The 25,228-nt window shown below is 49.5% G+C and overlaps 1 protein-coding gene across 1 annotated transcript; it reads right to left on the bottom strand.

Moving 5' to 3' along the window:
• Positions 1-17,352: 17,352 nt before the first annotated feature.
• Positions 17,353-24,665, bottom strand: MSRB1 (methionine sulfoxide reductase B1). Its single transcript, XM_077828963.1, has 4 exons — positions 24,595-24,665; positions 23,019-23,161; positions 22,757-22,871; positions 17,353-20,702 (listed from the first exon to the last, which is right to left on the bottom strand). The coding sequence occupies exons 1-4, from the start codon at positions 24,647-24,649 to the stop codon at positions 20,674-20,676; spliced, it is 342 nt and encodes a 113-aa protein (XP_077685089.1). The 5' UTR covers positions 24,650-24,665; the 3' UTR covers positions 17,353-20,673.
• Between the last annotated feature and the right edge of the window lie 563 nt (positions 24,666-25,228).

Here is a 25,228-nt window from a genome sequence, read left to right as displayed (position 1 = left end):
TAGGCATGCTGATTTACACTAGATGAAGATGTGGCCTTCTATAAAGATCCCTTCAGGATGGAAGCTGCTACAATAGTGCAAGACTTTGTTATGACGTTATTAAACAGCCTTGCTAATAATCACTATAAAAGACAAGGGCTGTGAAAAAAATAAACGAAAATGCATGATACCAGCAGAATTGTGTCTTTGTAGCATGTGTGCCAGGAAGCATAAAAAAAAATGACAGTTGATAGATACTAGCAGAGAAGAAAAACATGCCACCCGTCCTAATGCCATCCAGATGAGCTTAATTCAAAAAAACTTCGGCATGTGGCTTCAATAAGATCAGGGGACCCTGCCAAGAGTCACACTTCCTATATTGGATTGCATAAAGGCTAGACGTGTAAGACATGGAGAGAGCACAGGATAGCCCTGTGCCAACCAGCAAATATATAACACTGGAAGCATAAAATATTAATCACTGATGATAAAACAATAGGAAAAACCTGCCTTTTGAGGCAGACATCAATCCTCACTCAGCAGGGAACACCAAGAGAGGCCAATACCATACAGGTTCTGTTTAAATATTTGCCTTCCTTAATGCTCACGCAAAAAAGCATTCACTTTGAAGTTGAAAATAGACTGTAAATGTCTTTTGTGGGAGATGAAACATGATAAGACATGAAACTAGGAGGCTAAACCATAGTTAATCACGGTGGTTTTACAAGCAACAAATCATTATTGTAGACATAAAGCGTATTACTTAAAAGAGCGCTCCTATGAAGTTCAGTAGAAAGAAAAGTACCACCCTGACAGCACAAAGGACACAGAGCTTTTCAAGTCAGGACTCGTCCATAATAGCTGGGAAGGCGACCCCTCCAAAGAGGCAAGAAAGCACATTGCTCTGAGCTCCGTGCTTTATTCACGTATGCAGATGAACACATTCCGTCTGAGTCCCATCACTTAAGGACAGTAGCTACAGATGCTCTCCACATTATGCAAAAGGTTATTCACCTGATCTTCAATGAATCTTAGGCAGACACAAGCTAAACAGACCAGCTGTTTATGCAAAACGGTGTAGCTAACAGATCCAACCTCAAAAACTTGGTCGCACAGCAAAAGGCCCTACTTGTAATATATTTAGTGTGATTTCACTGGTGCCATAAAGACATAACATGACAATATGTCCCCAAGGTATTTACAGAGGGAGGTGACAATGCCTTGGCATCATAATCCAAATAGCCAACTCCTTTGGAAAAACCCTGGGAACGCACCAGAAAATTCCATGGGAGTCCCTTTGTGGGATTTCCCAGAAAATGTCTCCTCAGCTGGGAGCAACAGGAAGCTCAGAGAGTTGGCAGCAACTGGTGCCTCCCAGCTTCATAGATTCAGGGGGTCTGCAGGGAAGAATCTTCTTTTATCAGACAATAGCGAGATCAAAGCTAGCTCAGAGACATCTACAATGAGCAGCAACCTCACCCCAGGACTGCAGTGGGGATATCCTCTGTGTCTCATTGAAAGTCGCTTTGGAGCTTGAGAAATTTTTGCCCAGGATCTCTTTTCCACTTGATGTGGACAAAAGCTCCTGCTGCTGCAATTGGGAGTTCTATGAATGCAGCGAAAGAAGCATTGCTGAGCACTTACCTTTCTCACGCCTCAATGAGCTTCCATTTATATAAGAAAATGGGAACAACCATACTGGGTCAGACCAGTGATCCTTCTAGCCCAGTACCCTGTCTTCCAACAGTGGCCAATGCCAGGTGCTTCAGAGGGAATGAACAGAACAGGGCAATTTTTGAGTGATCCATTCCCTGCCATCTAGTCCTAGTGTCTGTAATCAGAGGTTCAAGGACACCCAAAGTATGGAGATGCATTCCTGACCATCTTAGCTAATAAAAGCTTTAATCTATCTAGCTCAGGTGCCAGTCCATTGATGGATCTATTCTCCATTATCTAATTCTTTTTTGAGCCCACTTATACTTCTGGCCTTCACAATATCCCCTGGCAGTGAGTTCCACAGGTTGACTGTGCGTTGTGTGAAGAAGTACTTCCTTTCATTTGTTTTAAACCTGCTGCCTATTAATTTCATCAGGTGAGCCCTGGTCCTTGTGTTATGTGAAGGGATAAATAACACTTCCTTATTCACTTTCTCCACACCTGTCATGATTTTACAGACTTAATAGGTAATGAAGTTTGGCTTACTGGCCTGTAACTGAAACACTGTAACACCTCTGGAATCTTTTTTTAAAAAATCAATATTACATTACCTACCCTCCAATCATCTGGTACAAAGACTGATTTAAGTGGTAGGTTATATACCATAGTTAGTAGTTCTGCAATTTCATATTTGAGTTCCTGGTGACTTATTACTGTTTAATTTATTGATTTGTTCCAAAACTTCCTCTACTGACACCTCAATCTGGGACAGTTTCTCAGATGTCACCTACAAAGAATGACTCAGGTGTGGGATCTCCCTCAAATCCTCTGCAGTGAAAACCAATGCAAAGAATTAATTTAGCTTCTCCACAACAGCCCTGTCTTCCTTGAATAATCCTTTAGCAGCTTGATCATCCAGTGGCCCACTAATAGTTTGGAGGCCTTCCTGCTTCTGATGTACTTCAAAAAAAAACTGTTGTTAGTTTTTGAGTCTTTTGCTACTTGCTCTTCAAATTCTTTTTTGGCCTGCCTAATTATGCATGCAGTCACTCTCCAGAGGCATAGGTAAGGTCATTTGTTCTACAGAAATGGATGGGAGGAAGGAAGAAAGCATAGACAGCCACACTGCTGCGGACTGTCATGTTGCAGAGGTTATCAGAAGAGGATGTGCAAAGTAGTTCTTTGCCCTAGTCCTGTTCACACCATTTGGCAGATTAACAAACCCATTCAGAGAAAATCAGGATCCATTTGCGAATAATTCCCAAACAGAATAGGGGCTGAATTCATCATAAATTCATCACCAATGTATTCACTGTGGCCTTGACTGCTTTGGGAATTTGTCCTTGATTCCAGCAATCAACGATCAGCCGAGGCAGCTGGCCCCGTGCAAAACCCCTAGTATGGGCAAGAAAAACTGCTATTTGCACTGGAGGGGCTGACCCCTGCTTGAAAGTGGAACAGGCCCCACTAGCATGCCTTGTTGAGTGTTGAGCTTTGTACAAGGGCAAGCTATCAACAGCTGGAATCAGAGCAGGCATGACTACAGGCAACCGGCGCCAACATCAGCAGTGCAAGCCAGTAAAGAGCGAGGAGGAATGATAACAAAAAAGAAAGGGGAGTGTGAAAATCCTGATCCGCTGATGCTGGATCCGCTCAAGTAAAATACCATCGGCTATAATGCTCAGACTGAAATCAGTTTCTTCAAATGGAGAAAACGGGGAGGGAGGGGGGGTCAGAAGGGGCATATATTTTTATATAACAAAATGAAGAATATTATTAGGAAAGAGATGCATGAAAGTGTGACTGATTAACACATAAACCCTCACTAATTGCTTTAAAAGTCAGATCTCAGCAGCTGGGGGAAAAAATTATTTAAATTTTCCTTGGGCTACACATTTTTCCAGAAAGCTCAGACTAGCTGTGAATGTTTCCAGCCATTATCTCCCTAATTAACACACACCACAAACTGAAAACAAATGTCAACACCTCTTGGCTTTAAGAGATTTGCTTGGATTAAGCAAACTCGTTGAAATGGGTCACCTAGCCATTCCCATTAGGTGCATGAATTCTGCTGGGAGTGATGCAGCCAGGAATAAAGATAGATGAAGTTATTATCAGAGACTGCAGTGAAATAAGCCTTTAATTTTCTCCAGATGTTTTTGGATTTTCTCTATTGACAGGTGTGCTCTCAGAAGGATTGGGAATGGGGGCTCTGATAGGAAGACGACTTTCATCTAATTAAACTTCTTTTCTGCATGTCAGTAAAATCCAAAGGGTTTTTTTTTATCTAATTTTATTGTATGCAATTGACAAAAAAAATAGCTGCAGCCCCTTGCTGAGTTGTCACAGCCCCAGATGTAATTAAAGCAATTCTTTTTAAACACGACAATTCTAAAAGCCTGAGAATTAGATTACGTAAAGTGCATCGAATCTGTTTTATGAAATGGGCCAGCAGTGTTGATATGCGGGGTAGAAAAAGGCTTTGCAATTGTGGAGTTGCAGGAAATTCCACTCTCCAGGGAGACAAGGAAAGAACTGCCAATAGGAAAGGAAGGGAGGGTGGGTGTATATTTTAGCAACACAGTTTAATTCTCAAGGAGCAGCTTTCATTCTAGATGGGATATTTCTTAGACAGCTAATACGTGGCCAGAGAGTGGGATAACCCTAGACAGGTGGGATAAAGAGAACCTTCTTATCCTCCACCCATTTCTATGGGTCCCGGGTCAAAGGGCATGTCACGAGCATACAAAAACTAAGCTAGGCCAGTGCTGCCTCCCGTGCTAGGCTCTCCATCACACGGGAGGTGAGAGCAGCCTTTAAGTCCTCACCAGGCAGTGAAGCTGAGCTAACACCACAGCGCACGCGAGCTGCGCCTTGTTAAAGAGTGTTGAAGCTTCCCCTCCAGCTTGCCATGGAGAAGATCCGCTGGGTAGGCAGGAATGCCGCTGAGGAATCCTACTGCTCCATGGCTTCTCCTCCTTCCCACAACACGACCCCACTGAAGCCAGCTCCCTAGCAGTGGGACTATGCTCTCCATCTGCAGGGCAGTGTCAGTGATATTGTAGGTTTCAGAGTAACAGCCGTGTTAGTCTGTATTCGCAAAAAGAAAAGGAGGACTTGTGGCACCTTAGAGACGAACCAATTTATTTGAGCATAAGCTTTCGTGAGCTACAGCTCACTTCATCGGATGCACGAAGTGAGCTGTAGCTCACGAAAGCTTATGCTCAAATAAACTGGTTCGTCTCTAAGGTGCCACAAGTGATATTGTAGTCACTTCAGAGGGGAGCGGGAAGGCTGAGGGAGCTGCGAGGGAGGCAGTGAGGATGGATTCTAATCTCAGCTTCCCCAGTATAGATCTACCAGCCTCCATGGCTTCACCCTGGATTTACACTGGCGTGTCCAGCCCTAGGCCACTGTGACGGCCGCCATCTTGGTCGATGCTGGGGACTGAACCAGGGACTTACTGGGCTGACAGCACAGACTTGGACTAAAGAACTAGGCTCTGTAGCTGGGGGCTGTAACAGCCTCACCTCCCCTGTAGATCAGGCACAGAGAGGGGTGCAGGACACACACTGAACAATGGGTTACAGCAATGACGTCATGTCTGACTGACAGACCTACACTCGTGAAGGCCTGATTTAGCAGTGAACATCTGAGTTCAGTCCAGCTCCTCCTAGACACAAAAGCCACCATCCCAGCCAGCACTAAGAGTACCCTTCTTGTGACAGGTTTCAGAGTAACAGCCGTGTTAGTCTGTATTCGCAAAAAGAAAAGGAGTACTTGTGGCACCTTAGAGACTAACCAATTTATTTGAGCATGAGCTTTCGTGAGCTACAGCTCACTTCATCAGATGCATACCGTGGAAACTGCAGCAGACTTTATATATACACAGAGAATATGAAACAATACCTCCTCCCACCCCACTGTCCTGCTGGTAATAGCTTATCTAAAGTAATCTTCAGGTTAGGCCATTTCCAGCACAAATCCAGGTTTTGTGCTGGAAATGGCCTAACCTGCAGATTACTTTAGATAAGCTATTACCAGCAGGACAGTGGGGTGGGAGGAGGTATTGTTTCATATTCTCTGTGTATATATAAAGTCTGCTGCAGTTTCCACGGTATGCATCTGATGAAGTGAGCTGTAGCTCACGAAAGCTCATGCTCAAATAAATTGGTTAGTCTCTAAGGTGCCACAAGTACTCCTTTTCTTCTTGTGACAGTCTCAGCAGAGAGGCCCAGGACTGAATGTGCCCTGGGGCTCTCCTGACATTGCCGGCTCTGACCAAGGTAGGGGTGGGGCAGTGGGAGAGCCTTTGCTGCACTGTCAATCCTCCATCTGTTTTGTGGGTACAGGGCTGTCAATGCCGCACCTTGCACCAGCTCTAAACAAAACACAGAATGCAGCCGCAGTCCTACGCATGGGGCATTGTTAGCACATCACAGCCCTAAAGATTTGTTAGATGGAATGTACACAGTCTGGGTCTACATCTGGGAAGGGGCCAGTGCCCTCAACAGCTGCAGGAGCTCAAGATCAGACCCAGCTTTGATATAGATAAGTCTCTGAACCAGACGCTCAGCTGTTATAAATCAGGGTCACTCAGGATCTGTCTCTCTGACCAGCCGTAGTCTTGGAGTGGCCAGCTAGTTTATGAGCCCTTGTCTCCCGAGAATGGAACTGCTGCACCAACCTTGGATAGTTGTACCTGACCCTCCTCATTTGGACTATACCATCTGGCCCGGTTTTCAAAGTCACCCCATCACACAGCCGCTCAAACCGAGCAACTTGGAAGACAAGTGTCTGGTGCTAATTTGACATAACGCTCCTTCTGACAATTTGCAGATGTAATGAATAGGCAGTTCTGTGTGGTCTTTGCAGGAAGGTTAAACTTGAGGAAACTTTAGACATCCACAGCTGTAAAATCAAGACTCTTCAAATTGCGACCTTTGACCTTGTGCTTCTAGTAGAAGACCCAAACTAGAGGTCAGATGCACTAAGAAACCCCTGGTGCTGGGAGTGACCTCATGAATAACACTTCCATATATGCACAGAGCAATCGTTGGATCACTGTGAATTATCTCAACCCTGAGAGAGACTAGACATCATGACAAGACCCCTATTCAAGGAAAACAGCACGTTAGAGCAACAGAAGTCTTGGAAAGATTCTCATCGGTGATGAGCAATTACCTTCCAAACAGGAAGAGAAGCTCCTAAAATGGTGGGGCTGGGGCTGTCTTGTGAACAATGTATTTCTTTGTCATCAAAACTCTAGGTACGCACATGTTTACACCATTTACTTGCACCACTTGCAGGAAAAAGAAGCAATGCTCCTCAGTACAAAACACTAACAATAATCCATATCCGGATCTCACCGATAGTGGTGTAAATCCACAATAAAGCTGAATGGATACTGTATAACGTATCTATCTAAATAAAAATCACATCTTCTCTTCAGTGGCCTTCATCTCTGTTTGTATTCCTTTTCTTTTGGGGGAAGGGGCTGTGCCTTACTCTATGTCCAAAGAGCACCTCGCACAATGGGACCGTGATCCTGGTTTGAGTAACACTGCACCACAAATCATGTGCATCGTGCTTAGGAGAAGCTTCCCGTAAACATCCTCAAACCTAACTTCTTCTCCCCCCGATATCGCTGGAGCCAATCAGAGCTCCCGTGGGTAGTACCGTGGCTGGGGCTATAGCTCTAGTAGCCATTGGGTAGAGGTCAGGATGTAACAGCTGTCTGGGGACTTCAAGACTTTGGACGTCACCATTTTTGGGCTTGAGCCCCCAGAAGGGATTAATGATACCAAACCGCTGGCTACACGTCAGCTCTCGGTATGTCACCAGGGATGCTGATTGTGAGCCAGATGTTTTCTATCTGCCTCATTAACTCTTAAAGAACTCCTGGTCCATCACGCAGTAGGTAGTGTCTCCAGTTCAGACAGCTGCTGAGAGGTAAAAACACTCTGTGAGATTTCAGCATTGGCTTTTACATCTTCTCTCCTATCTGGTAATACAAATAAGGGCACAGTCATAAAGATCTTCCTCTGAAATCTCCATGGGGAGTGGGGGGGGGGGGGTTGGGGAAGGCACCAGCTGATGTTAGAAAAAACTTTTGACTGAAGGGCAGATATGAAGGGGGGCGGGGGTCAGTGCTTAAAGGGCAGAGATTGCCAGGGGTCGCAGACAGCCAAAAAAAATAAAATCAATCAAGTTGGTTCGCTTGGAGCACACTTGAAGCAGTCTTACCAAAACTCCTGCCCCCAGATTACAACAGACCCCACCAACACACACATTTTTCAGACCACTTTAAGCACTGCTGGGGAGAAAGGAGCCTAGGAATTGCCAGACTGAATCAGGCACAAGGTCCATGTGGTTCAGTGCGTGTTCTCTGATTGCGTAGAAGCCTCAAGTGGAGTCTCTGGCCCAGATCCTCAGCTGGTGCAAATTGGCATGGCTCAACTGTAACGGAGCTGTGCTGGTTTGTACCAGATGAGGATCTGGCCCTGTGTATTCAAGCAGAAACGATTTATGGCAAATGTGTGTGTGTGTATGTGTGTATATATAGATATATATTAGCTACTGCACTCAGTGTAATCTTGGGTCAGACTGCTGCTTTATCCTAATTAACTTGCCTAAAGGAATAACAATAATTAGAACTTCCTAATGTCTGGTGGTCATTTTTTAATATAATGTAATTTTTATAGGAATTTTTCTTTTTTTTTTTTATTATTCAGAAAATGAGTCACTCTCTCTTCCTCTCCGACATTTCCACTTTTCACTCCAGCCATTTCTATGGAGGTCAAAGGGGTATGTCCACTCTGTGCCATGCAAAAGAGAAAAAAAAAACCAAGGTCAGACTGAGGCTATTGGGAAGGAAAGTAATGATTTTTTAAACAAGTAGCGAAGTTTACTTAGGCCTGGTAACATAATTCAATTTCTGTCCTCAGAGCCCTTTATCTCGTTAAATTCATGGTGCTGATGAGAGGCCTCTTTTGCTCAACTAAGCAAAATATTCTTATTAAGTCAGAATTGTCATTAGTTTAATAACAAAACAAGGGTTTAATGATGGAGGACGGGGTCAGGCCTCATCGGAGCCCATCATAGACAATGATAAGCAGTGATAGAGCAATCAGGCGCTCGGCAGAACAAGCACCGGAAAAGGTTATAGCAGAAAATAGGAATGTTCTCGAACAAATGGGAATCCCAGACAGGGCTGCTGAGGTCTCTAACAATGGACAGAAGGGTTGCTGAACGCTCTGAAACCCAGCAAGAGGGAGGTCTCAGGGCCCAGGCTCCAGCCCAAGCAGGAATGGTGACACGGCTCTTTTTAGCCCCACAAACCTGGTCTCTGAGACTTGGTGCCACAGGTTTTTCTTTGCAGCACAGACATATCCTAATAGTTAAAGATCAGCTGAAGCCCCGAAGTATGAGGTGTGAATTTTCTTCCAAAATTTTTGTAGCTTTAACTATTATAACTGGATATTCTGGTTATCCATATAAACATCCAGTCTCTTCTGGAATCTTACTAGGTTCTTGGGCTCAACGACATCATGTGGCAATGAGTTCCACAGGCTGATTATGTGTGGGTGGGGGAGGGTTGGGAAATGTATATCTTTTTATCAGTTTTGAATCATACACACATGTGGATAATTACATTAGGCTGCATGGAGCTATGCATATATTATCAGGACCAGTACTACCAGGGGACAAATCTCTCCTCCGCCCCAAACAATCCTCAAAGGGCCACAAATCGTTGTCAGAAAGGCCAGAGTTTCATGTACAGAAACATGTACAAAGTTTCTAATGTTAAGCAGTGGAACAGCAGTAGATTGGAGAGTCCTCATCCTTTATAGAAATTATAAATCACAGCAAAATACAGTAGCCAAATTTTACTTTTAAAAACTCTTTAAAATCCAAGATTTTCCAGGGCTCTAACTAGCCCCTGGACTCTTGGAAGGTTGTGTATTTTTTAAATAGAGGCATCCAGGGACCCCAAAATACCCTCTTGTCCCCCCCCCGGCCCCCCAGTAATTGGACCCTAGAACCATCTCTGCCTGCTATGATTAGGTTTTCTGCATGCAACGCCTGTCTAGGTCAAAGAGTCATTGCTGGAAGTAAAGAGGTAGCAAGGCTATGTAATCTAGTGACTAGGTGCTGGACTGGGAGTCAGGAGTGCTGGGTTCTATTCCTATCACTTCCCCCATTTCACCTCCCACTCTGTCACTTTAGATTGTAAGCTCTTCAGGGCAGGGACTCTCTCTTACTAGATGTGTGTACAGCACTAGCCCAATGTGGACCTGTCACAGGGTCCACTCACTGCTAGGGGCACCTTCTCCTGGCCACTCTGGGGATTAGCTCCTGCCAGGTGCTGCGCCCTCCTGTGGCGCTCTCTCCACCCGTCATCCTCTCCCACCTGGCAGCCCTTCCCTCCAGGAGCTGTAGCCCTCGGGCCAGGTCACTATGGGCCTCCTCTTCCAGGGTATCCAAGTCTTTTGGGGCAAAGTGTCCCAGGCAGTCCGCTCTCCACTGCCTGGTCTGTGCCACTTCCCAGTGACAGGTAGGGGAACCCAGGCCCAACCTCTACTCCAGGTTCCAGTTCAGGGGCCCCTCTCTTCAGCAGCCAAGGTCTCCACTATGCTATCCCTTCTACTTTCCCCCTGAGCCTTGCCTGCTCTTCTGGCTCTTCCCCTTCTCCGGGTTTGCCAGCCACACATTTCCCTCTACCTACTATCTTGGATGAGGAGGACTGCATGAGATGTCACTTTGGAGCTGATCATCATGCTGCTTAGGGAGAACTCCTGGTCTGGGCTGCTTTGGGGCCATGAACTGGGTTAATGACAGATGCATCTCCTAAGATTTGGAAGTGTCGTCTGGCTAGCCCCTACTGTGAGATGGGCTCCTACTATGAGAGAGGGAAAGGGGGGCATTCTTAGTGCTCTGACAGCAGAACAAAGAAACCCCTTGGAAAAATCATTTGCAGTATATTTTTAAAAAATGAAACCATAACCAAAAAAAAAAAGAAAGAGAGAGAGAGAGAGAGAGAGAAACGCTAGAGTCCTCTTTTCCTTTGCATCAAGGCATGGTCCAGCCACTGGCTTTTACACTAGCTCTGGCTATTCTCCAGGGAAACAGAATTCCTTCTCAAATAGCACAAGATGTGTTAGGGCTGAAAACGATATTGAAAGAGACAGACTGACTTTAGCCTGCAGCTTGTCTGCATCACTGCACGATCCATCTTGCTGCAGGGGGCACTGAAGGAAGCACTGAAATCTCATCAGCCCACCAGGAGCCCATGACAGCACGGTGGGGGATGAAGATGGAGGCGTGAGAACAAACTGGGGAATTAGTGATGATTCCAAGTGTGGCTGTGGAAGAAGCCAACCCAGCGACCATCTCCAGGGATGCACAGAGGCTACCCAAACCAACGTTCAGAGAGGTGAAGATCTGCAGCTTTATAAAGTGCTCCCCAACTTCTGAGACACTGCAAACGGGCCTGGTTTCCAGCTGGTGGGTGCTCGAGACTTGTTCAAAATCAGGCCCCCCAGGATATCCAAAATCACTGGCCACTCTTGACAGTGGTGGCCAGGGGCTAGCAGGGATCCCAAAGAGAGTGAGGGCCCAGGAGCAGACTGCCAAGTATTCGAACAGAAGGGAGAGGAAAAAAGGGAAAAAAATGCTAAGATCTCACCACATGGAGGTGCTAATGTAGCTGAGCCCCCTGATTGATGAGGCTTTCCAAACGATTGTTATCACTGTAGTGTTTATATGGCACCCATCACTGTGGCACCTGGGCAGCTTGCAAGGTGAGGTTAACTTGAGACACTCGAATCTCAATAAAAGACCAAACGCCCTGTTCCCCTCCAGCTCCACAAGCCAGCTAGGCAAGCAGGATGAAATGGGGTCTGCCTGACCAAGAAGCAGAAGAGCACCTTTGCACACTGACCCACCAACTTAATGAGGAGGCCTATTAACTCGGTTCAAAGGGGGCAGGTGACAAAAGCCCCCAGGTAAGTATAAAAAAGGAGACCTTAACAGAGAGTTAGGTGTTGTGGGGGAGACATTCAAAATTACAATAGGGCCAACGTGTCTATACACAAATGCAAGTCATATTGGCAATAAACAGGAAGAACTCACAGTGCTAGTACATAAGCTAAATTGTGACTTAAATATGCTGAGGGCTGTTATAAAGAGGACGGTGATCAGTTGCTCTCCATGTGCACTGGAGGCAGGGCAAGTCGTAATGGGCAAAATCAAAACAAGCTGGACAAACACCGGTCAGGGATGGTCTAGGTTTACTTGGTCCTGCCTCAGCACAAGGGGCTGGACTTGATGATCTCCCGTGGTCCCTTCCAGGCCTACATTCCTATGACTCTCTGACTTAGGGGCTGATCCTGTGCGATGCTGAGCACCCGCAGATCCCACCCACATCACAGGGAAGTGAGGATGATCAGAACGTCAGAGAAGGGGCTAGGCATGTTGCAGGATCAGGCCCCATCTCACGGGGGTAGAACTGGGCTCCTTGCAGCTTTCCCCATTCTGTTTTCATAAAGGTGTTTACAAAACCCAGCGGGCCAGACCCTGTGGTCCTTAGCCAGCTTTTACTCCAGGTTTACTCAGCCCCTGCTCAGAGACATCCCTAGGAGTTTGTCTGAGTGCAACATTTGGAAGGACTGCAGGAGTTAGCCCAATATAGACAGAAACAACCTGGCGCCCACCAAAGCCCCAAAGCTCTTCCTTTCATTACCACTCCCTGGGCAACCTGGAGGCACCCAGGCACCTGATCTAGGTGCACAAGAACAGCCTCAGCAGCCAAAAGACTGAGCAGGGTGAGAGAATCAAAGAGAAGCCCTGGCCACACATGATCCCCTTAGCAATTCAGCCTCCTCGGAAGTTCCTCTCTCCATTGGGGAGCTGTACCCTGTGTCCCTTCTGGGTGCCTGCTTGGACCGTCAGTCCTTCTTCACCACCTCTCCCTGTACGCCAGCAGGAGATCAAAGCAGCGACTCAGCTCCCAGCTGAGGCATCTGCACCCTGCCACAAGGTGCTGTGGCTGACATTAAAAAATCTTCATCACTTATTGCCCCGGATGCTATCCCAGCAGATACCTCATTCCTTGCTCTGCTGGGACTTGTCAGCTCTTCGTCTGGCACAGAATAACATTCACTGATGCCCGTCAAGGAAACAAGTCATGATTTATAGGCACATGCTGCACCATGCCAGCGAACTAAGAATCAACTTATAGACTGTTATGAAAGGGGCAAAGAGGGAAGCAGCAGACTTGCAGGCTCCTGCAAAGACTTTGGGTTGGCAAGCCCTACTGAACTGGAGTTGGTTGCTGCAGAACCATGAATACCTATTGTTCCTGGCTTTGTGTTCTCATTGAAACAGTCTTTAGTTAACATCAAAATCTTTAGCGCATTCCATATGTGACAAAGCCGGGAAAGGAGGCATAATCCAGACCTTTCACTCCAAATAAGTCATGAGTATTATAGGAGATTTTATTATATGCTACCCAAGCTGTTGGCTGATCCAAGCAGAGAGAGAGAAGCCTAGCAGGAGCCTTCAGAGAAGCTAGTGCTCACTGGGCAGCCTACATATTGCAAAACTGGAATAGCAGGACGCTGGGGAAACATAATTCTCAGCTGCAACACCTGGGCTGGATTCAGGCCAGAGTTACACTGAGTTCTGCTGGCATAAAGCAGGGCACAAAGCCCCGGCAATAGAAAGGGAGTGGGGTCACCATTGTGCAAGGTGCCATCAACTCATAAAACTTAGATCCTCGCTGCCCTGTTATTTTTGCTCTCATTCCAATGCTGCCGTCCAAGCCAATGCCAGCCCTTGCAACACCTTCTGTGGTTTCTGGATCAGGCCCAGATAGCAGATGGGCGTTTCAATAGCACTGCCTGGGGCATGCTCCCACACAGCACAAAGGACAGAGGGTAGCAACACCAAAGAAGGGGGGTGCAAACCTGATCCCGCACTAATGAGATCACTGCTTGCATCCTGGGAGCTAGGCTCTTTGTTAGAAGTTCATGCTGAAGTCCGACTGTTCAGCCATGCCCCATTCTCTGCCCCCTTCTCACTAGCCATTACTGAATGGGCCAGCAGGGGGCCTGGGACTCCCCCCTGCCCAGGGCAGAGGGCTCAGCCCAGCTGCACCCCCCTGGAGCATCTGCTCACAGTCGCACAGAATCACAACAACTGCACACCTGGTAGAAGTGCTCACAGGGTCAAGACCAGAGGGCAGGGATTGTCCTTCTGACCGGGTGCAAGGGCATCTCCCCAGCGCGAGGTGACACGGGGCTCACTCCAGATGGTCCCACCACATGCACAAGTGCTCAAGGGATGGACTCTAAATTGGCAGCTTCCGAAAGAGATGGGGTAGGGGGCCCTCAGGAAGGGCCGGCTCCAGCCCCAGGGGTAATGGGGAGTCCAGACCATGGATGTCCACGGGCATGCATGGATCCACCAGCCATCCCCGGTTCCAAGCCTGCACTTGTCCACGCTGCCCTGGGCAGATCCCCGCAGAGCACAACCCTGCATCACACCTCCCCCACACACACACCAGTTCTGCAGCTTCTCTCAGCTTTAGGCACTCAGAGTGTAACTCTCCCTGCGAAAGGCCTGACACTTCTGTCCTATTGAGGGAAGGGCAGGATTTGCCCCTTAAAAGCCTCTAATTGCATGAATCCTTGCTAGGCTGGTCTCCCCACACTCCTGGACCAGATCTGTAACCCTGCTTATGCACTAGAGCAGCAGTTCTCAAACTGTGGGTCAGGACCCTGTTTTAATGGGGTCACCAGGGTTGGCGTTAGACTTGCTGGCCGAAGCTGAAGCCCCAGCCCCACCACCCAGGGCAGAAGCCGAAGGGCTTCCGGCCTGGGTGGAGGGGCTTACGTTAAGCTCAGGTGAACTTAGGCTTTGATCCCCCCTGTTGGGGTCATGTAGTAATTTTTGTTGTCAGAAGGGGGTCGGGGTGCAGTGAAGTTTGAGAACCCCTGCACTAGAAGGTGTAAGCTCTCTGGGGAAGGAGCATATGTTACTCTGTGTTCTGTTCGCGCATCATGACCATTTACAGGGCTACGGTATCGTCCCCAGCGCTAAGCAATGTAAGGTCATTACCAGGTGGGCTGCAAGACACCCCCTCCTTCCCTTCGAAATCACTGCTTCAAATGATTGGTTTCAGAGAAGCAGCCGTGTTAGTCTGTATTTGCAAAAAGAAAAGGAGGACTTGTGGCACCTTAGAGACTAACCAATTTATTTGACCACAAGCTTTCGTGAGTGAAGTGAGCTGTAGCTCACGAAAGCTTATGCTCAAATAAATTGGTTAGTCTCTAAGGTGCCACAAGTACTCCTTTTCTTTTTGCTTCTAATGATTGAATCCACTCAGTCCCACTACAGCCCTTGTTCCCAGCTAATGGTTCTTGTTTCCTTTGTTACTGCTCAAAAGCAATGTCACTTTAAACGGATGCTCATGATAAGTCAACTCGTTCTGCGGAAAAACTTGAACATCTACATGCATCTTTGGGCAAAGGAGAAATCTGGAATAGCAAATGCACCCTCTAGTGTTGGTTTCGGGTAGTGCAAGTCAATATTAAACCCAGTTGAATACTATGGCCATTTCCAAAAGAAGGAATCATCAATTATTATTATTTGTATGGCGAGAGCACAGGGAGCTCCAGTCATAGACCAGGACCCTATTGTGCTCCGTGCTGTACAAACATATATAAAAGAAGATGGTCCCTGTTCCAAAGAGCTGACAATCTCAGTAAAGTCTCTCTCTCTTGTGCAGCTATAGGAGGCTGGACGAATCAGATCTTTTCCTTACAAACAAACTCCAGGGACAATGGGGCCTGCACCAGAATGAAGGGGAAGAGAATACTCAGCTTGCCTTGTGGGGGAAGGGGGGACATTACAAAGAAAACAGGAGCTTGAAGTTTGGGTGATAGAAAATCTGTGATACTAAGATCTGCCAGCACTATTCTATATTAAATCATCAATAAGACAAATCCAATTCCGCCCCCTTTCGATAGCCACCCACAGCTCTGCTGATACACCTCAATCCTCTCAAGCAGCAACCTCTGTTATTTCAGTTCTGAGCTCCCCCCATGGAGTTCGCCCAATGCACTTTGATCCTGGCCTGTGTACTCAATCCAGGATCCCCTGCTGCTCCAGTCCTGGGTTCACCCATTCCCCTAGAACTCTGCCGACACACCCCTTATCTACCCTGTAGGCTATACCCTGACATCCCTGTTATTCCAGTCTTGGGGGACCCCCCACCACCAGCCTTCCTGATGGACTGTGGTCTTGGCCAGCAGCGTTCCCCCCGTATTTTACTTCTGCACAGACAGCGTCATGTTCAACCCTCTGAGTGGTGGTTCCATGACGAGCAGAAAAGAAGGACGTCCTTGCAATCTTTGCATTGCCATAAATGATTCTGCGTTCCCAAGAGCGTTCCCTCCCACCGAAGAGAGCTTGGAGAGAGAACGAATCTTTGCTACAAGGTATCAAGCTGTTTCCACAAGAAAAGCAATGACTAGGTCACCTAAGAGGCTGTTCTCCCTCCCATGTACAAATGCTCAGTGGAGCTAGGCTCTCCTGAACCCACGTTCACTGCTGCCTGTCTTTAAGACTGCTCTGGGCTGAAGGCTGACTAACAAAAGCTTGGTTGGAAAGTGAATCACGTTTTGTTTTAAATAAAAAAACGATGGTGGAATAAGGCTTGGAAGGAAACTGGATTCAAGTGCTTGGGGGGGGGAGGAGAGTGGATTCGCAGGGAAGCCTTCGTTTCAGCCTGCAGCTACAACAGTAAGAAACGACGAAAATGAGGCCACAAGATTTGAGCCAGCCCTTCCCAGAGAGGGCTGCCATGCACTGAGGTGAGTTGGTAGCTTTCGCTCCACTTCCCTAGCACACTCATGCTTCTCCTTGTCTCCAAAGCTTTCCATGGCTTTCCCGCCCCACCTCCCCATGTCTCCTCCTATGCCCTGGCCCTGCCCAGATTCCTTCCTCACTGTCCCCTTCTGTCTTCTCCATCTGAGCCTGAACATCTAGTTCAATGGGACAATGTGGGTCAGTAACATCACTCACACGTGTCTTTGCAGGCCCAGGCTCTAAACTCACATCCTGCCTGCCCTCCGGAGGCCCGGTAAGGTGCACAGCCATTCCTCACCACACAAAAATGACTGAAACCCAAAGGTGAGGCGTCAGCGTTGCTTCAGGAAGTGGGGAGGTGTCCCAACCATTTCCAAGCAGGCTCTTCAGGAGCAGGGCTAAATGCAAGAAGCAGACATGGCCCTGGACTTGCAGTGGGGCTAAGTCCTGGAGTTACAAGTAGGCCAGCAGCCGATGACCTGGCCTGATGCTTAGAGGTGACCAGATCATAGGAAGAGCTTGGCTCAAAGGTTTAATCAGCTGGGGAGCAGCTTGGAGCTAATACAGAAATCTGATTAGCAACCAGTGTAAGTGAGCCAGAACTGGTGTGCTTATCCATATATAGTCAGAGCACAAGCAACAATATTTGGTAGCAGCTGGGGTCAGAGCTGTGCATCAGAGAAAACAAAAGAGGGCGTGCTTCCCCTGTCCAAAGGCAACTGCAGGAGGAAGACTCGACTGGCTCCCTGTGGTCCCAGAAAGCAGATCTCACCCTAGCAGAGGCATGAGGCTCAGACTCAGGCAGATTCCAGATTAAGGAGAGAGCGGTCAAAGAGCCACCTAGACACAGTAATGGAGACGTGCGATGGCAAATGCTGTGCAGAAACTCACGCCTATGTCAGAGCCACTGTAAAACAATCAAGCTTGCATCACGGTCAGAACTTCATGTGACTGACACGCTGCTGCTGAAAGCACTTCTAGTTTTGGTTCCGTATTTTAATGCCTTCGCTAGAGAGAGAGCACACACACTCACAATCCTTTTCCAGCGAGTCAGCCAGATGGAAGCTCCATGACTGTATCCGAGCTTGTCAGAATACATAAACCCATTCAGGGGCAGAGTCCTCCCAATGAAGTGTGTGACTCTGGGGCTACACTCTTGCACCGGGATGGCGGAGAGTTCTTCCAAAAGGCCCTTTCGCCATTACAGCGGCACAGCTCTGACCCTCCCTTCTTTCCAACCAGCCCCAGCCAACCAAACATACAAGAATGGCCCCGAAAAAAACAACCCTAAACAAAGTAAACTAATACACACTTTAAAAAAATCAGAACTAGAAACACTCTCCCGAGCGAACTTCCACCCCAAAAGGGAAGAAGCGCCAGAGTTTCCATGAAGTCCATTAGCGATTTCACTATCGCTTTTATGTGGAAGGGGCCTAGATACTATGGGGATGGGTGGCAATACAAAACTTGCTATTTGTACTCCAGCAGCTCCTAGGCAGCAGCAAGGTTCGTGTGAGGCACTGTACAAATGCAGAGGAAGACGGGGTCTCTGACCCAAAGACACGTGACTGTGACGTGTTTAGCACATCTTTGCACACTCAGACAAAAATAATAATAAATCTGTTTTCTCCCTCCCAATCCTGCCATTCAATACAGCGACGATCCAGAAAACAGAAGAGGAAACCTGGGGCTTATTCCCCACAGGGGTCAGCATAAGGAATGCTTCGTAAAACAAGTTATTGCTCCGGGACAATGAATCAGTGGTTTATTATCAGGTCGACAATTACAGCGGCAGATACAAAAGCACCAACAGAGGCCCAGTGCTAAGCGGGGATGTCACGTTCTTTGTACTGTGTCCCTGTCACCTCCCTTGGGCTACACCTCAGCAGGCAAAATGCAGGCAGAGAAAAGCTTGTAAAGTGCCCCTCAGTGCAGATGAACCGTAATACTGCCATCAGTGTGCCTTAGCCCTCTGCCCACTGCAGGTAGACCCAATTCCCCATTGCGCTGTAGTTCATCATAATATTGTGCACCTCCAACCTCTGAGCCATAAGAGGGCTACCATGGTTAAAGGGGGTCTTCCTGCAGTCACGTATACAGGTTCAAGATGGCACTTGGAGCTGCACCAGTCCAGCTGGCAGCAGATTCTGATCTCACTTAGGGTCAGTGGTGATCCTACATCACCGAAGCCAGTGGAAGTTTTGCCACCCACTTCAGTGGCAGCAGGATCAGGACCTTAATGTGGCATAAATCCACCGCCACCTACGGAGTTACTCCAGGGTTACACTAAAGTAACAGAGCAGAATGGAGCCCCGCCAAGGAGTCAGCCAAAGAGACTCACGGAGGAGAAAGCAATCCCATCGTGCATTTGTACTGGTGTCCCTGTGGACTGATCAAAGTACAAACGAGGATCTAGGGATTGAAGGAAGATACGCACATTCCAGCCCAAGGGAACGGAGCTCTGGGCAGTGTGGTGAAGGGGAGGAGGAGGTGCTATTTCAAGGGGAAATCAGTATAATAGCCCTTTAGTATCTAGAGGTAATTCATTCACAATTTCCAAAGCCTGAGTTAGGCAAGTTGCTGCTGAAAGGGCCCGATTCTGAGCTCCCTTACTCCGATGTACATCGAGAATAACTCTGCTAAGGCCAGTGGAGTCATACAGTAATAAAACGAGCACACAGCGAGACCAGAATCAGGCCCAATGCAGAATAAAATAAAATCAACTTCTAAAATTATTTCTATTGTGTGCAAAACTGATAAAATACCCAGAGCATTATCTGGTAGGATCATCCAAACATCCTTACCCTAACCATCCTGGAAGGGTTTACCTAGGGCAATTCATACCATGATCCCAGACCAGAAAATAGCATGTGAGAATGGGGCCAGATCTGAATCTCAGTTAAATCCAGCGTCACTCCCTAATGATTTCAATGGAGTAACTCAGGATTTACATGGGCATAAGAGATCAGAATCTCCACCCATTCTGGAAATAAAGGGTGAAATGTTGGCTCCTTTGAAGACAATGGCAAAACTCCTATTGACATCAATAGGGCCAGGATTTCACCCATCATACACGCTACTTATAATGGACAGGAGAGAAGGAATTCAGTAGCTGGTACTGGCCAGAGGCTGGGATGTTTTGGGACATGGGAGAGCTGGGGGTCGGGTCTGATGGATGAGAAGGAGTTACAGCATTTGCTTCCTCCCCATTCACTATGTTTAAGGGACAAGTCACGGACCGTGAAATCTGGTCTCCCTCGTGAAATTTGGTGTTTTGTGTACTTTTACCCTGTATTATACAGATTTCACGGGGCAGACCAGCGTTTCTCAAATTGGGGATCCCGATCCAAAAGGGGGGTTGGGGGTCGCGGGGTTATTGTAGGGGGATCACGGTATTGCCACCCTTACTTCTGCACTGCCAGACAGCAGCAGCTGCCGGCCAAATGCCCAGCTCTGCAAGCAGCAGCGTAGAAGTCATGGTGGCAATCCCATACCACGTCGTCCTGACTTCTGCACTGCTGCTGACAGCGGCTCTGCCTTCAGAGCTGGGCTCCCGGCCAGCAGTTGCCACCCTCCAGCCACCTAGCTCTGTAGGCAGCGCTATCACCAGCAGCAGGACAGAAGTAAGGGTGGCAATACCATGACCCTCCCCCTACAATAACCTTGTGACCCCCGTCAACCCTCTTTTGGGTCAGGACCCCTACAGTCACACCACCATGACCTTTCAGATTTAAGTATCTGAAATCATGAAATTTACCATTTTTTAAACCCTATAACCGTGAAATTGACCAAAATGGACCGTGAATTTGGTAGGGTCCTAACTATGTACAAGTTTGCAACCGGATGGTTCAAAGCAGAAGTTGTCACATGTTCTGTGCAACATTCGCTATACAGAAGAGAGAACCCGCCTGACAGAGCAAAGGCAACCAGGGATTAGTGTCCCATTTCCCTTCTGCTCCCCCAACCTCATGTTCCCAGACAGCAAACCAGCACCCAGCGCAGATCTCTGACGGGAGGCATTGTATTGCAGAAGCCTGGAGGATCTTTGCTTCACTAGATTCTCATTTAGAGCACACAGGCACTTGATCTCAAACCGTTATCACAGGAAATAATGGGTAGCTTGTAGGAGTCCACTATAAGCAGCGAGTGAGTCCAGCAGCCCGCTTACTTCTTCAGGTCCTGCTCTGCTTTGTCTGAGAGAGGGGGAAACAAAATCAATGCGTCAGAATTTCGACACCACTTCTCTGGAATCCCCTGCTAATTACACACTGGAAGTTTTGATGAACACGGTTAATATTTCACAAGTTCTGTGGTCTGGGGACTAGAGGGCCGGACCAGAGGCACCAAGTTTTTGGTTCTAATTCTGGAGCTGCTCTTGCACCCTCTGGGCACTTGGGAAAGCCCCTCAGAACCTTGATCCTTGCTCTGCAGAACTCCCCTGGCAGCAGGATCAAGCCCTCTGGTTCTCAGTTTCTCCATCTGTAAAATGGGGGCCATCTTTACCCCTCTAACATGGCTTTTATAGAACTTACATCATTAACGTCTCTAACACACTTTGGAAGGGGGCAGAGAGACAGGAGGAGTTACCTAGCTAAGAAGGCCCCGAGCTGAGTGAGTTTTGGGGCCTCCCGTGATGGGACAGGGCAAAAGGAGAGGACAGGGCTTGTGAGATTTCCAGTCCACACTGGACTTCCAGGGTAGGTTTGAGGTCTCGCAAGATTTGGAGCCATGATAGGGCTACTTCCTGATTGCTGGTTTCCAGCAGCCAACCCACCCTGCCCCACTTATCTAGATCTTAGTGGGTTGTGCTGTCTCCACTTGGGGGTTGGGAAGGAATTTTTCCCCAGACCACCAGCTTGGCTGAGGCTGGTTCAGTTATTTCACCTTCCCTGTAACAAAACCTAGGAGCAACCAGCAGGCTGGGATTCTCTCCCCTCCCAGAGGACTCAGCTGGACCTATCTGAGGGTCATTTAGTTGTCGCAACTGTTGGCAGGTGCCCAGTGCAGGAACTTGCCGATGTAGGCTCCACATCCAGCAAGGTGGATGGAGGCAGTGTGTCTAGAGGCAGTGTGTCTAAACCCCTGGAGGAAAATGTGAAGCAGGGGATGGGGCACTACCGCGGGAGGACCACCTCTCCAATGCGCCTGACGGTGACGCTGGTCAAGGTCCCCTCTTGCTCAACCCCCAAAACGGGAAGGGATGCTAGTGGGCAAGTGTGATGGTTGGCTCCCCCTGAGGTGGGGGACACCCAGAATTGGCAAAGCATCAATGGGGTGCAAGTGACCACAATGGGCTGTCCCCCGACTGGAACTTTGGATTTAACTTGACTAATAAAGCTACAGCCTAGTTAAAACCCACATCACATGTCCTTGTCTTCTTCTGCCAACTTGCACTAGCTAACTCTCCCAGCCCCATTCACATGGACTCATGTTTCCCTGTCCTTCCTTTACAAATACTAATCTCAAACTGTTCGGCTGCTTCTCCAAACTGCTTTGGGATCTGCAGCACTGGACTGGAAAGCTCGCTGGAAGGGACCCTCTCCAACACTCCCTGCTTCTGGCCCAGGAAGTTCAGGGGAGCATTGATTTATTTGTTCATTTTAAAATCTGAAGGTTTGTTTAGGATTCTGGGTAGCTTCTCAGTTTATCTGAGCCCATCACCAATGACCTAATAAAAAACAGCCACCCCTAACTGAACCCAAAGCACAATGAGGCTCATCAACAAAAATCTCACAGAGAGCGAGATCAGGGGGACCACACCCAGGAGAGTTTACCAACACGGCTCCAGCCTCATCACTTTATCAGCTTGGCGCCTGCTCCTGTTCCCATTGACCTAACCAGAGAGGGCCCCAGGGAAGAACATTCCCTAGTATTCTTTAATTGAGTCAGCCTGAGGCGCTTTCTGCCACAGCGGCCATGATCCTGGACCATGGTTGTCTCACTAACAGAGGTGGAAGAAAGAGGGAAACAAAGGAAGGCACCTCACTCCCTGCCAGGAGGCAGGCCTGATCAAGAATGCTCCCAAGGGTACTCTCAATGTCCCAGCTGTGTTTGGGAATGCGGGGGGTGGAGGGGGGGAAGGAGGCCTGCCTTAACACTGGTCCTTGGAGATGGAAACACCAAACGCGGATGCTATACAAATCCATTCTTATTAAACATGCCCTCGCTCAAACCCTGGAAACCACTGGAGTCGCTGACCAAACCAGGCAGATCCCAGCCAGAGGGACTGTCCAGGTGCAGCCCTTACCTGCAGGGATGAACTTCAGCGAGCTACTGAATATTCAGAAGCGAGACTGCCCCCTCTTCAGCCCGTCGTTGAGGAACTCATGGCCCAGTCCATTGCCGCATTTGCCACAGGACACCTAGAAGATGCAAGGGAGGAACACGAATGAACCGGGGCCAACCCCCAGGCGCCCCCTTTGTGCTGCTATTCAGACAGCGAGCAGCAGGGACAAGTCAGGGAGAGCTGTCAAGCTTCTGCTTTACTCTCTACAAGATTTCATCAGCACCTTCAAGGCGCCCGGCCGCTCTTCGTACTTGGCCACACTGTCGGCATGCACGGTTTCAGTGAAGGCCGGCCAAGGAGACGAGTGCTGGTATTTTGCTCTGCTGGAGAACAGCTCATAACCGCATTTGGAACAGATGTAAATGCCTGGGGAGGGGGACAGGAGAAATGACGGGTTAACTCCAGGTGGCAGCTAACCCTGCAAATTCAGTCACGTGTGTGCTGCACCTGTAACGCCTGGATCCTGCTGCCCAGACAGCACTCAAGGTCAGAGAAGATCACCTCAAAGAATGGTTTACAATACAGCCCTGCTAAACATGAACTCAGGCCAGGATACACCAACAGGTCACCAAACCTTAGCCAAACCTGCCACCACCTGCTGTCACTTTCCAGTGGCCAAGATAGGACTAAGGATTTCATGGCAGTGGCAGGGATGAAATCTCAGAGCCCTCTACTGCAAAATTGCAAGCCTCTGTCACATGAACTAAAGAGAATCCCATTTAGCTACAAGCAGTACAGGGCCTATGACACCGTTCTGGATCCTCTCTGTCACAAGCACACACTGGTCTGTTCCTAATGCACCTTTGGCCCAAGCACAGCTCAGAAGAGAAGCCCTGGTCCACACCCACCTCCAGCTGACCCCAGCTCTGGCGCGGTTTCTCCCGCAAGACTGGGCCCCGCTCATTCTATTGCCCAGCCCAGCTGGGCTCTGGGCAGTCTGAGCTACCTGCCACTCCCACGCCCTGGCTGGCATGCCAGGGGGCTCTGCAAGCACCTGTGCGCCTGCTGGGGATTCAGAGCGGGTCTGGGGTTCTGTGCGGCCACCCGGGGATTGGGGGAGCTCAGACCCAGGCCCCACGGCTGAGCTGATCAGGGCCCCTGTGTTACCAGGAGGGGGCTGGCAAAGGGACTCCTGCTGCCTCCAAGCCCCAGCAGCCCAGTCCCCCTGGCTGAAGGCCACCCCTATGGACAGGGGGAGCCCAACCTCCCCTATGAACTGCGGGAGCCCAGCCACCCCTATGGAGAGAGGGAACCCGGCCCCTATGGGCAATGGCCACCCCTATGGACAGGGGGATCCCGGCCCCCCTATGGACCAGGGGAGCCCAGCCCCTATGGGCAATGGCCACCCCTATGGACAGGGGGATCCCAGCCACCCCTATGGACCGGGGGAGCCCAGCCCCTATAGGCAATGGCCACCCCTACAGACAGGGGGATCCCGGCCACCCCTATGGACTGGGGAAGCCCGGCTCCTATGGATCCCAGCCACCCCTATGGACAGGGGGATCCCAGCCACCCCTATGGAGAGAGGGAACCCGGCCCCTCTGGGCAACGGCCACCCCTATGGACCGGGGGATCCCAGCCCCTATAGGCAATGGCCACCCCTACGGACAGGGGGATCCCGGCCACCCCTATGGACTGGGGAAGCCCGGCTCCTATGGATCCCAGCCCCTATGGAGAGAGGGAACCCGGCCCCTATGGGCAATGGCCACCCCGATGGACTGGGGGAGCCCGGCCCCTATGGGCAATGGCCCCCCGGCCAGGGGCCCCCCGGCCGCCCCCCGCGGGCCCCGCTCCCGCACCGGGCTCGAAGTGGCTCCGGAGCGGCTCCCCGCCGAAGAAGGCGCAGAAGGACATGGCCGCCACAGGCGACTCGCGGCGCACTGAGCATGCTCCGCGCAGCGGCTGAAGGGCCTGCCCTGCCCGCGGCCCTCTGGGCCCTGGGGCTCTGCGGGCTGCTCTCGAGGGGGCTAAAAAGGGGCCGAGGGGGCGAATCGGAGCGGGGGGTGCAGCAGCTGGGGCTGGGGCTACAGGGCAAAATCAGGGCTGGGGGGGAGCAGCGTTAAGCCCGGGGCGAGGCGCTGGCAGAGGGTCACAAGGGGCAAAGCCTGGCACCGGGGGCAGCAGTTGCCCCAGGGGGACTGAGACCCCCCCGAGTTTGCCAAAATGGTGAGGGGGCAAAGGGGCTTTTTTTTTACTTCCCCTCTCACAGACAGCACCTCTCAGCACGGACACCGGGGCCAGGCCCTGGCTCCTCGGGCCCACCAGGGATGCAGTCCGTCTGCTGCCGAAAGTGGTCGGGGTCCGAGTCCATGAGGAGCACAGGCTCCTGGGGGGGCGCCGGGCCAAATCCAGCCGAGGTGCAGATGGGGTGTGGAAACCCCCCGCCCGGGGGTGCTGTGATCACTTACACTGGGTGCCAGGGGCAGGGGAGTG

This window comes from Eretmochelys imbricata, chromosome 10 (assembly GCF_965152235.1).
Source record: "Eretmochelys imbricata isolate rEreImb1 chromosome 10, rEreImb1.hap1, whole genome shotgun sequence".
Classification (NCBI taxonomy): Eukaryota; Metazoa; Chordata; order Testudines; family Cheloniidae; genus Eretmochelys; species Eretmochelys imbricata.
The sequence above is the reverse complement of the archived record's forward strand: the minus strand, read 5'-3'. Positions and strand labels throughout refer to the sequence as shown.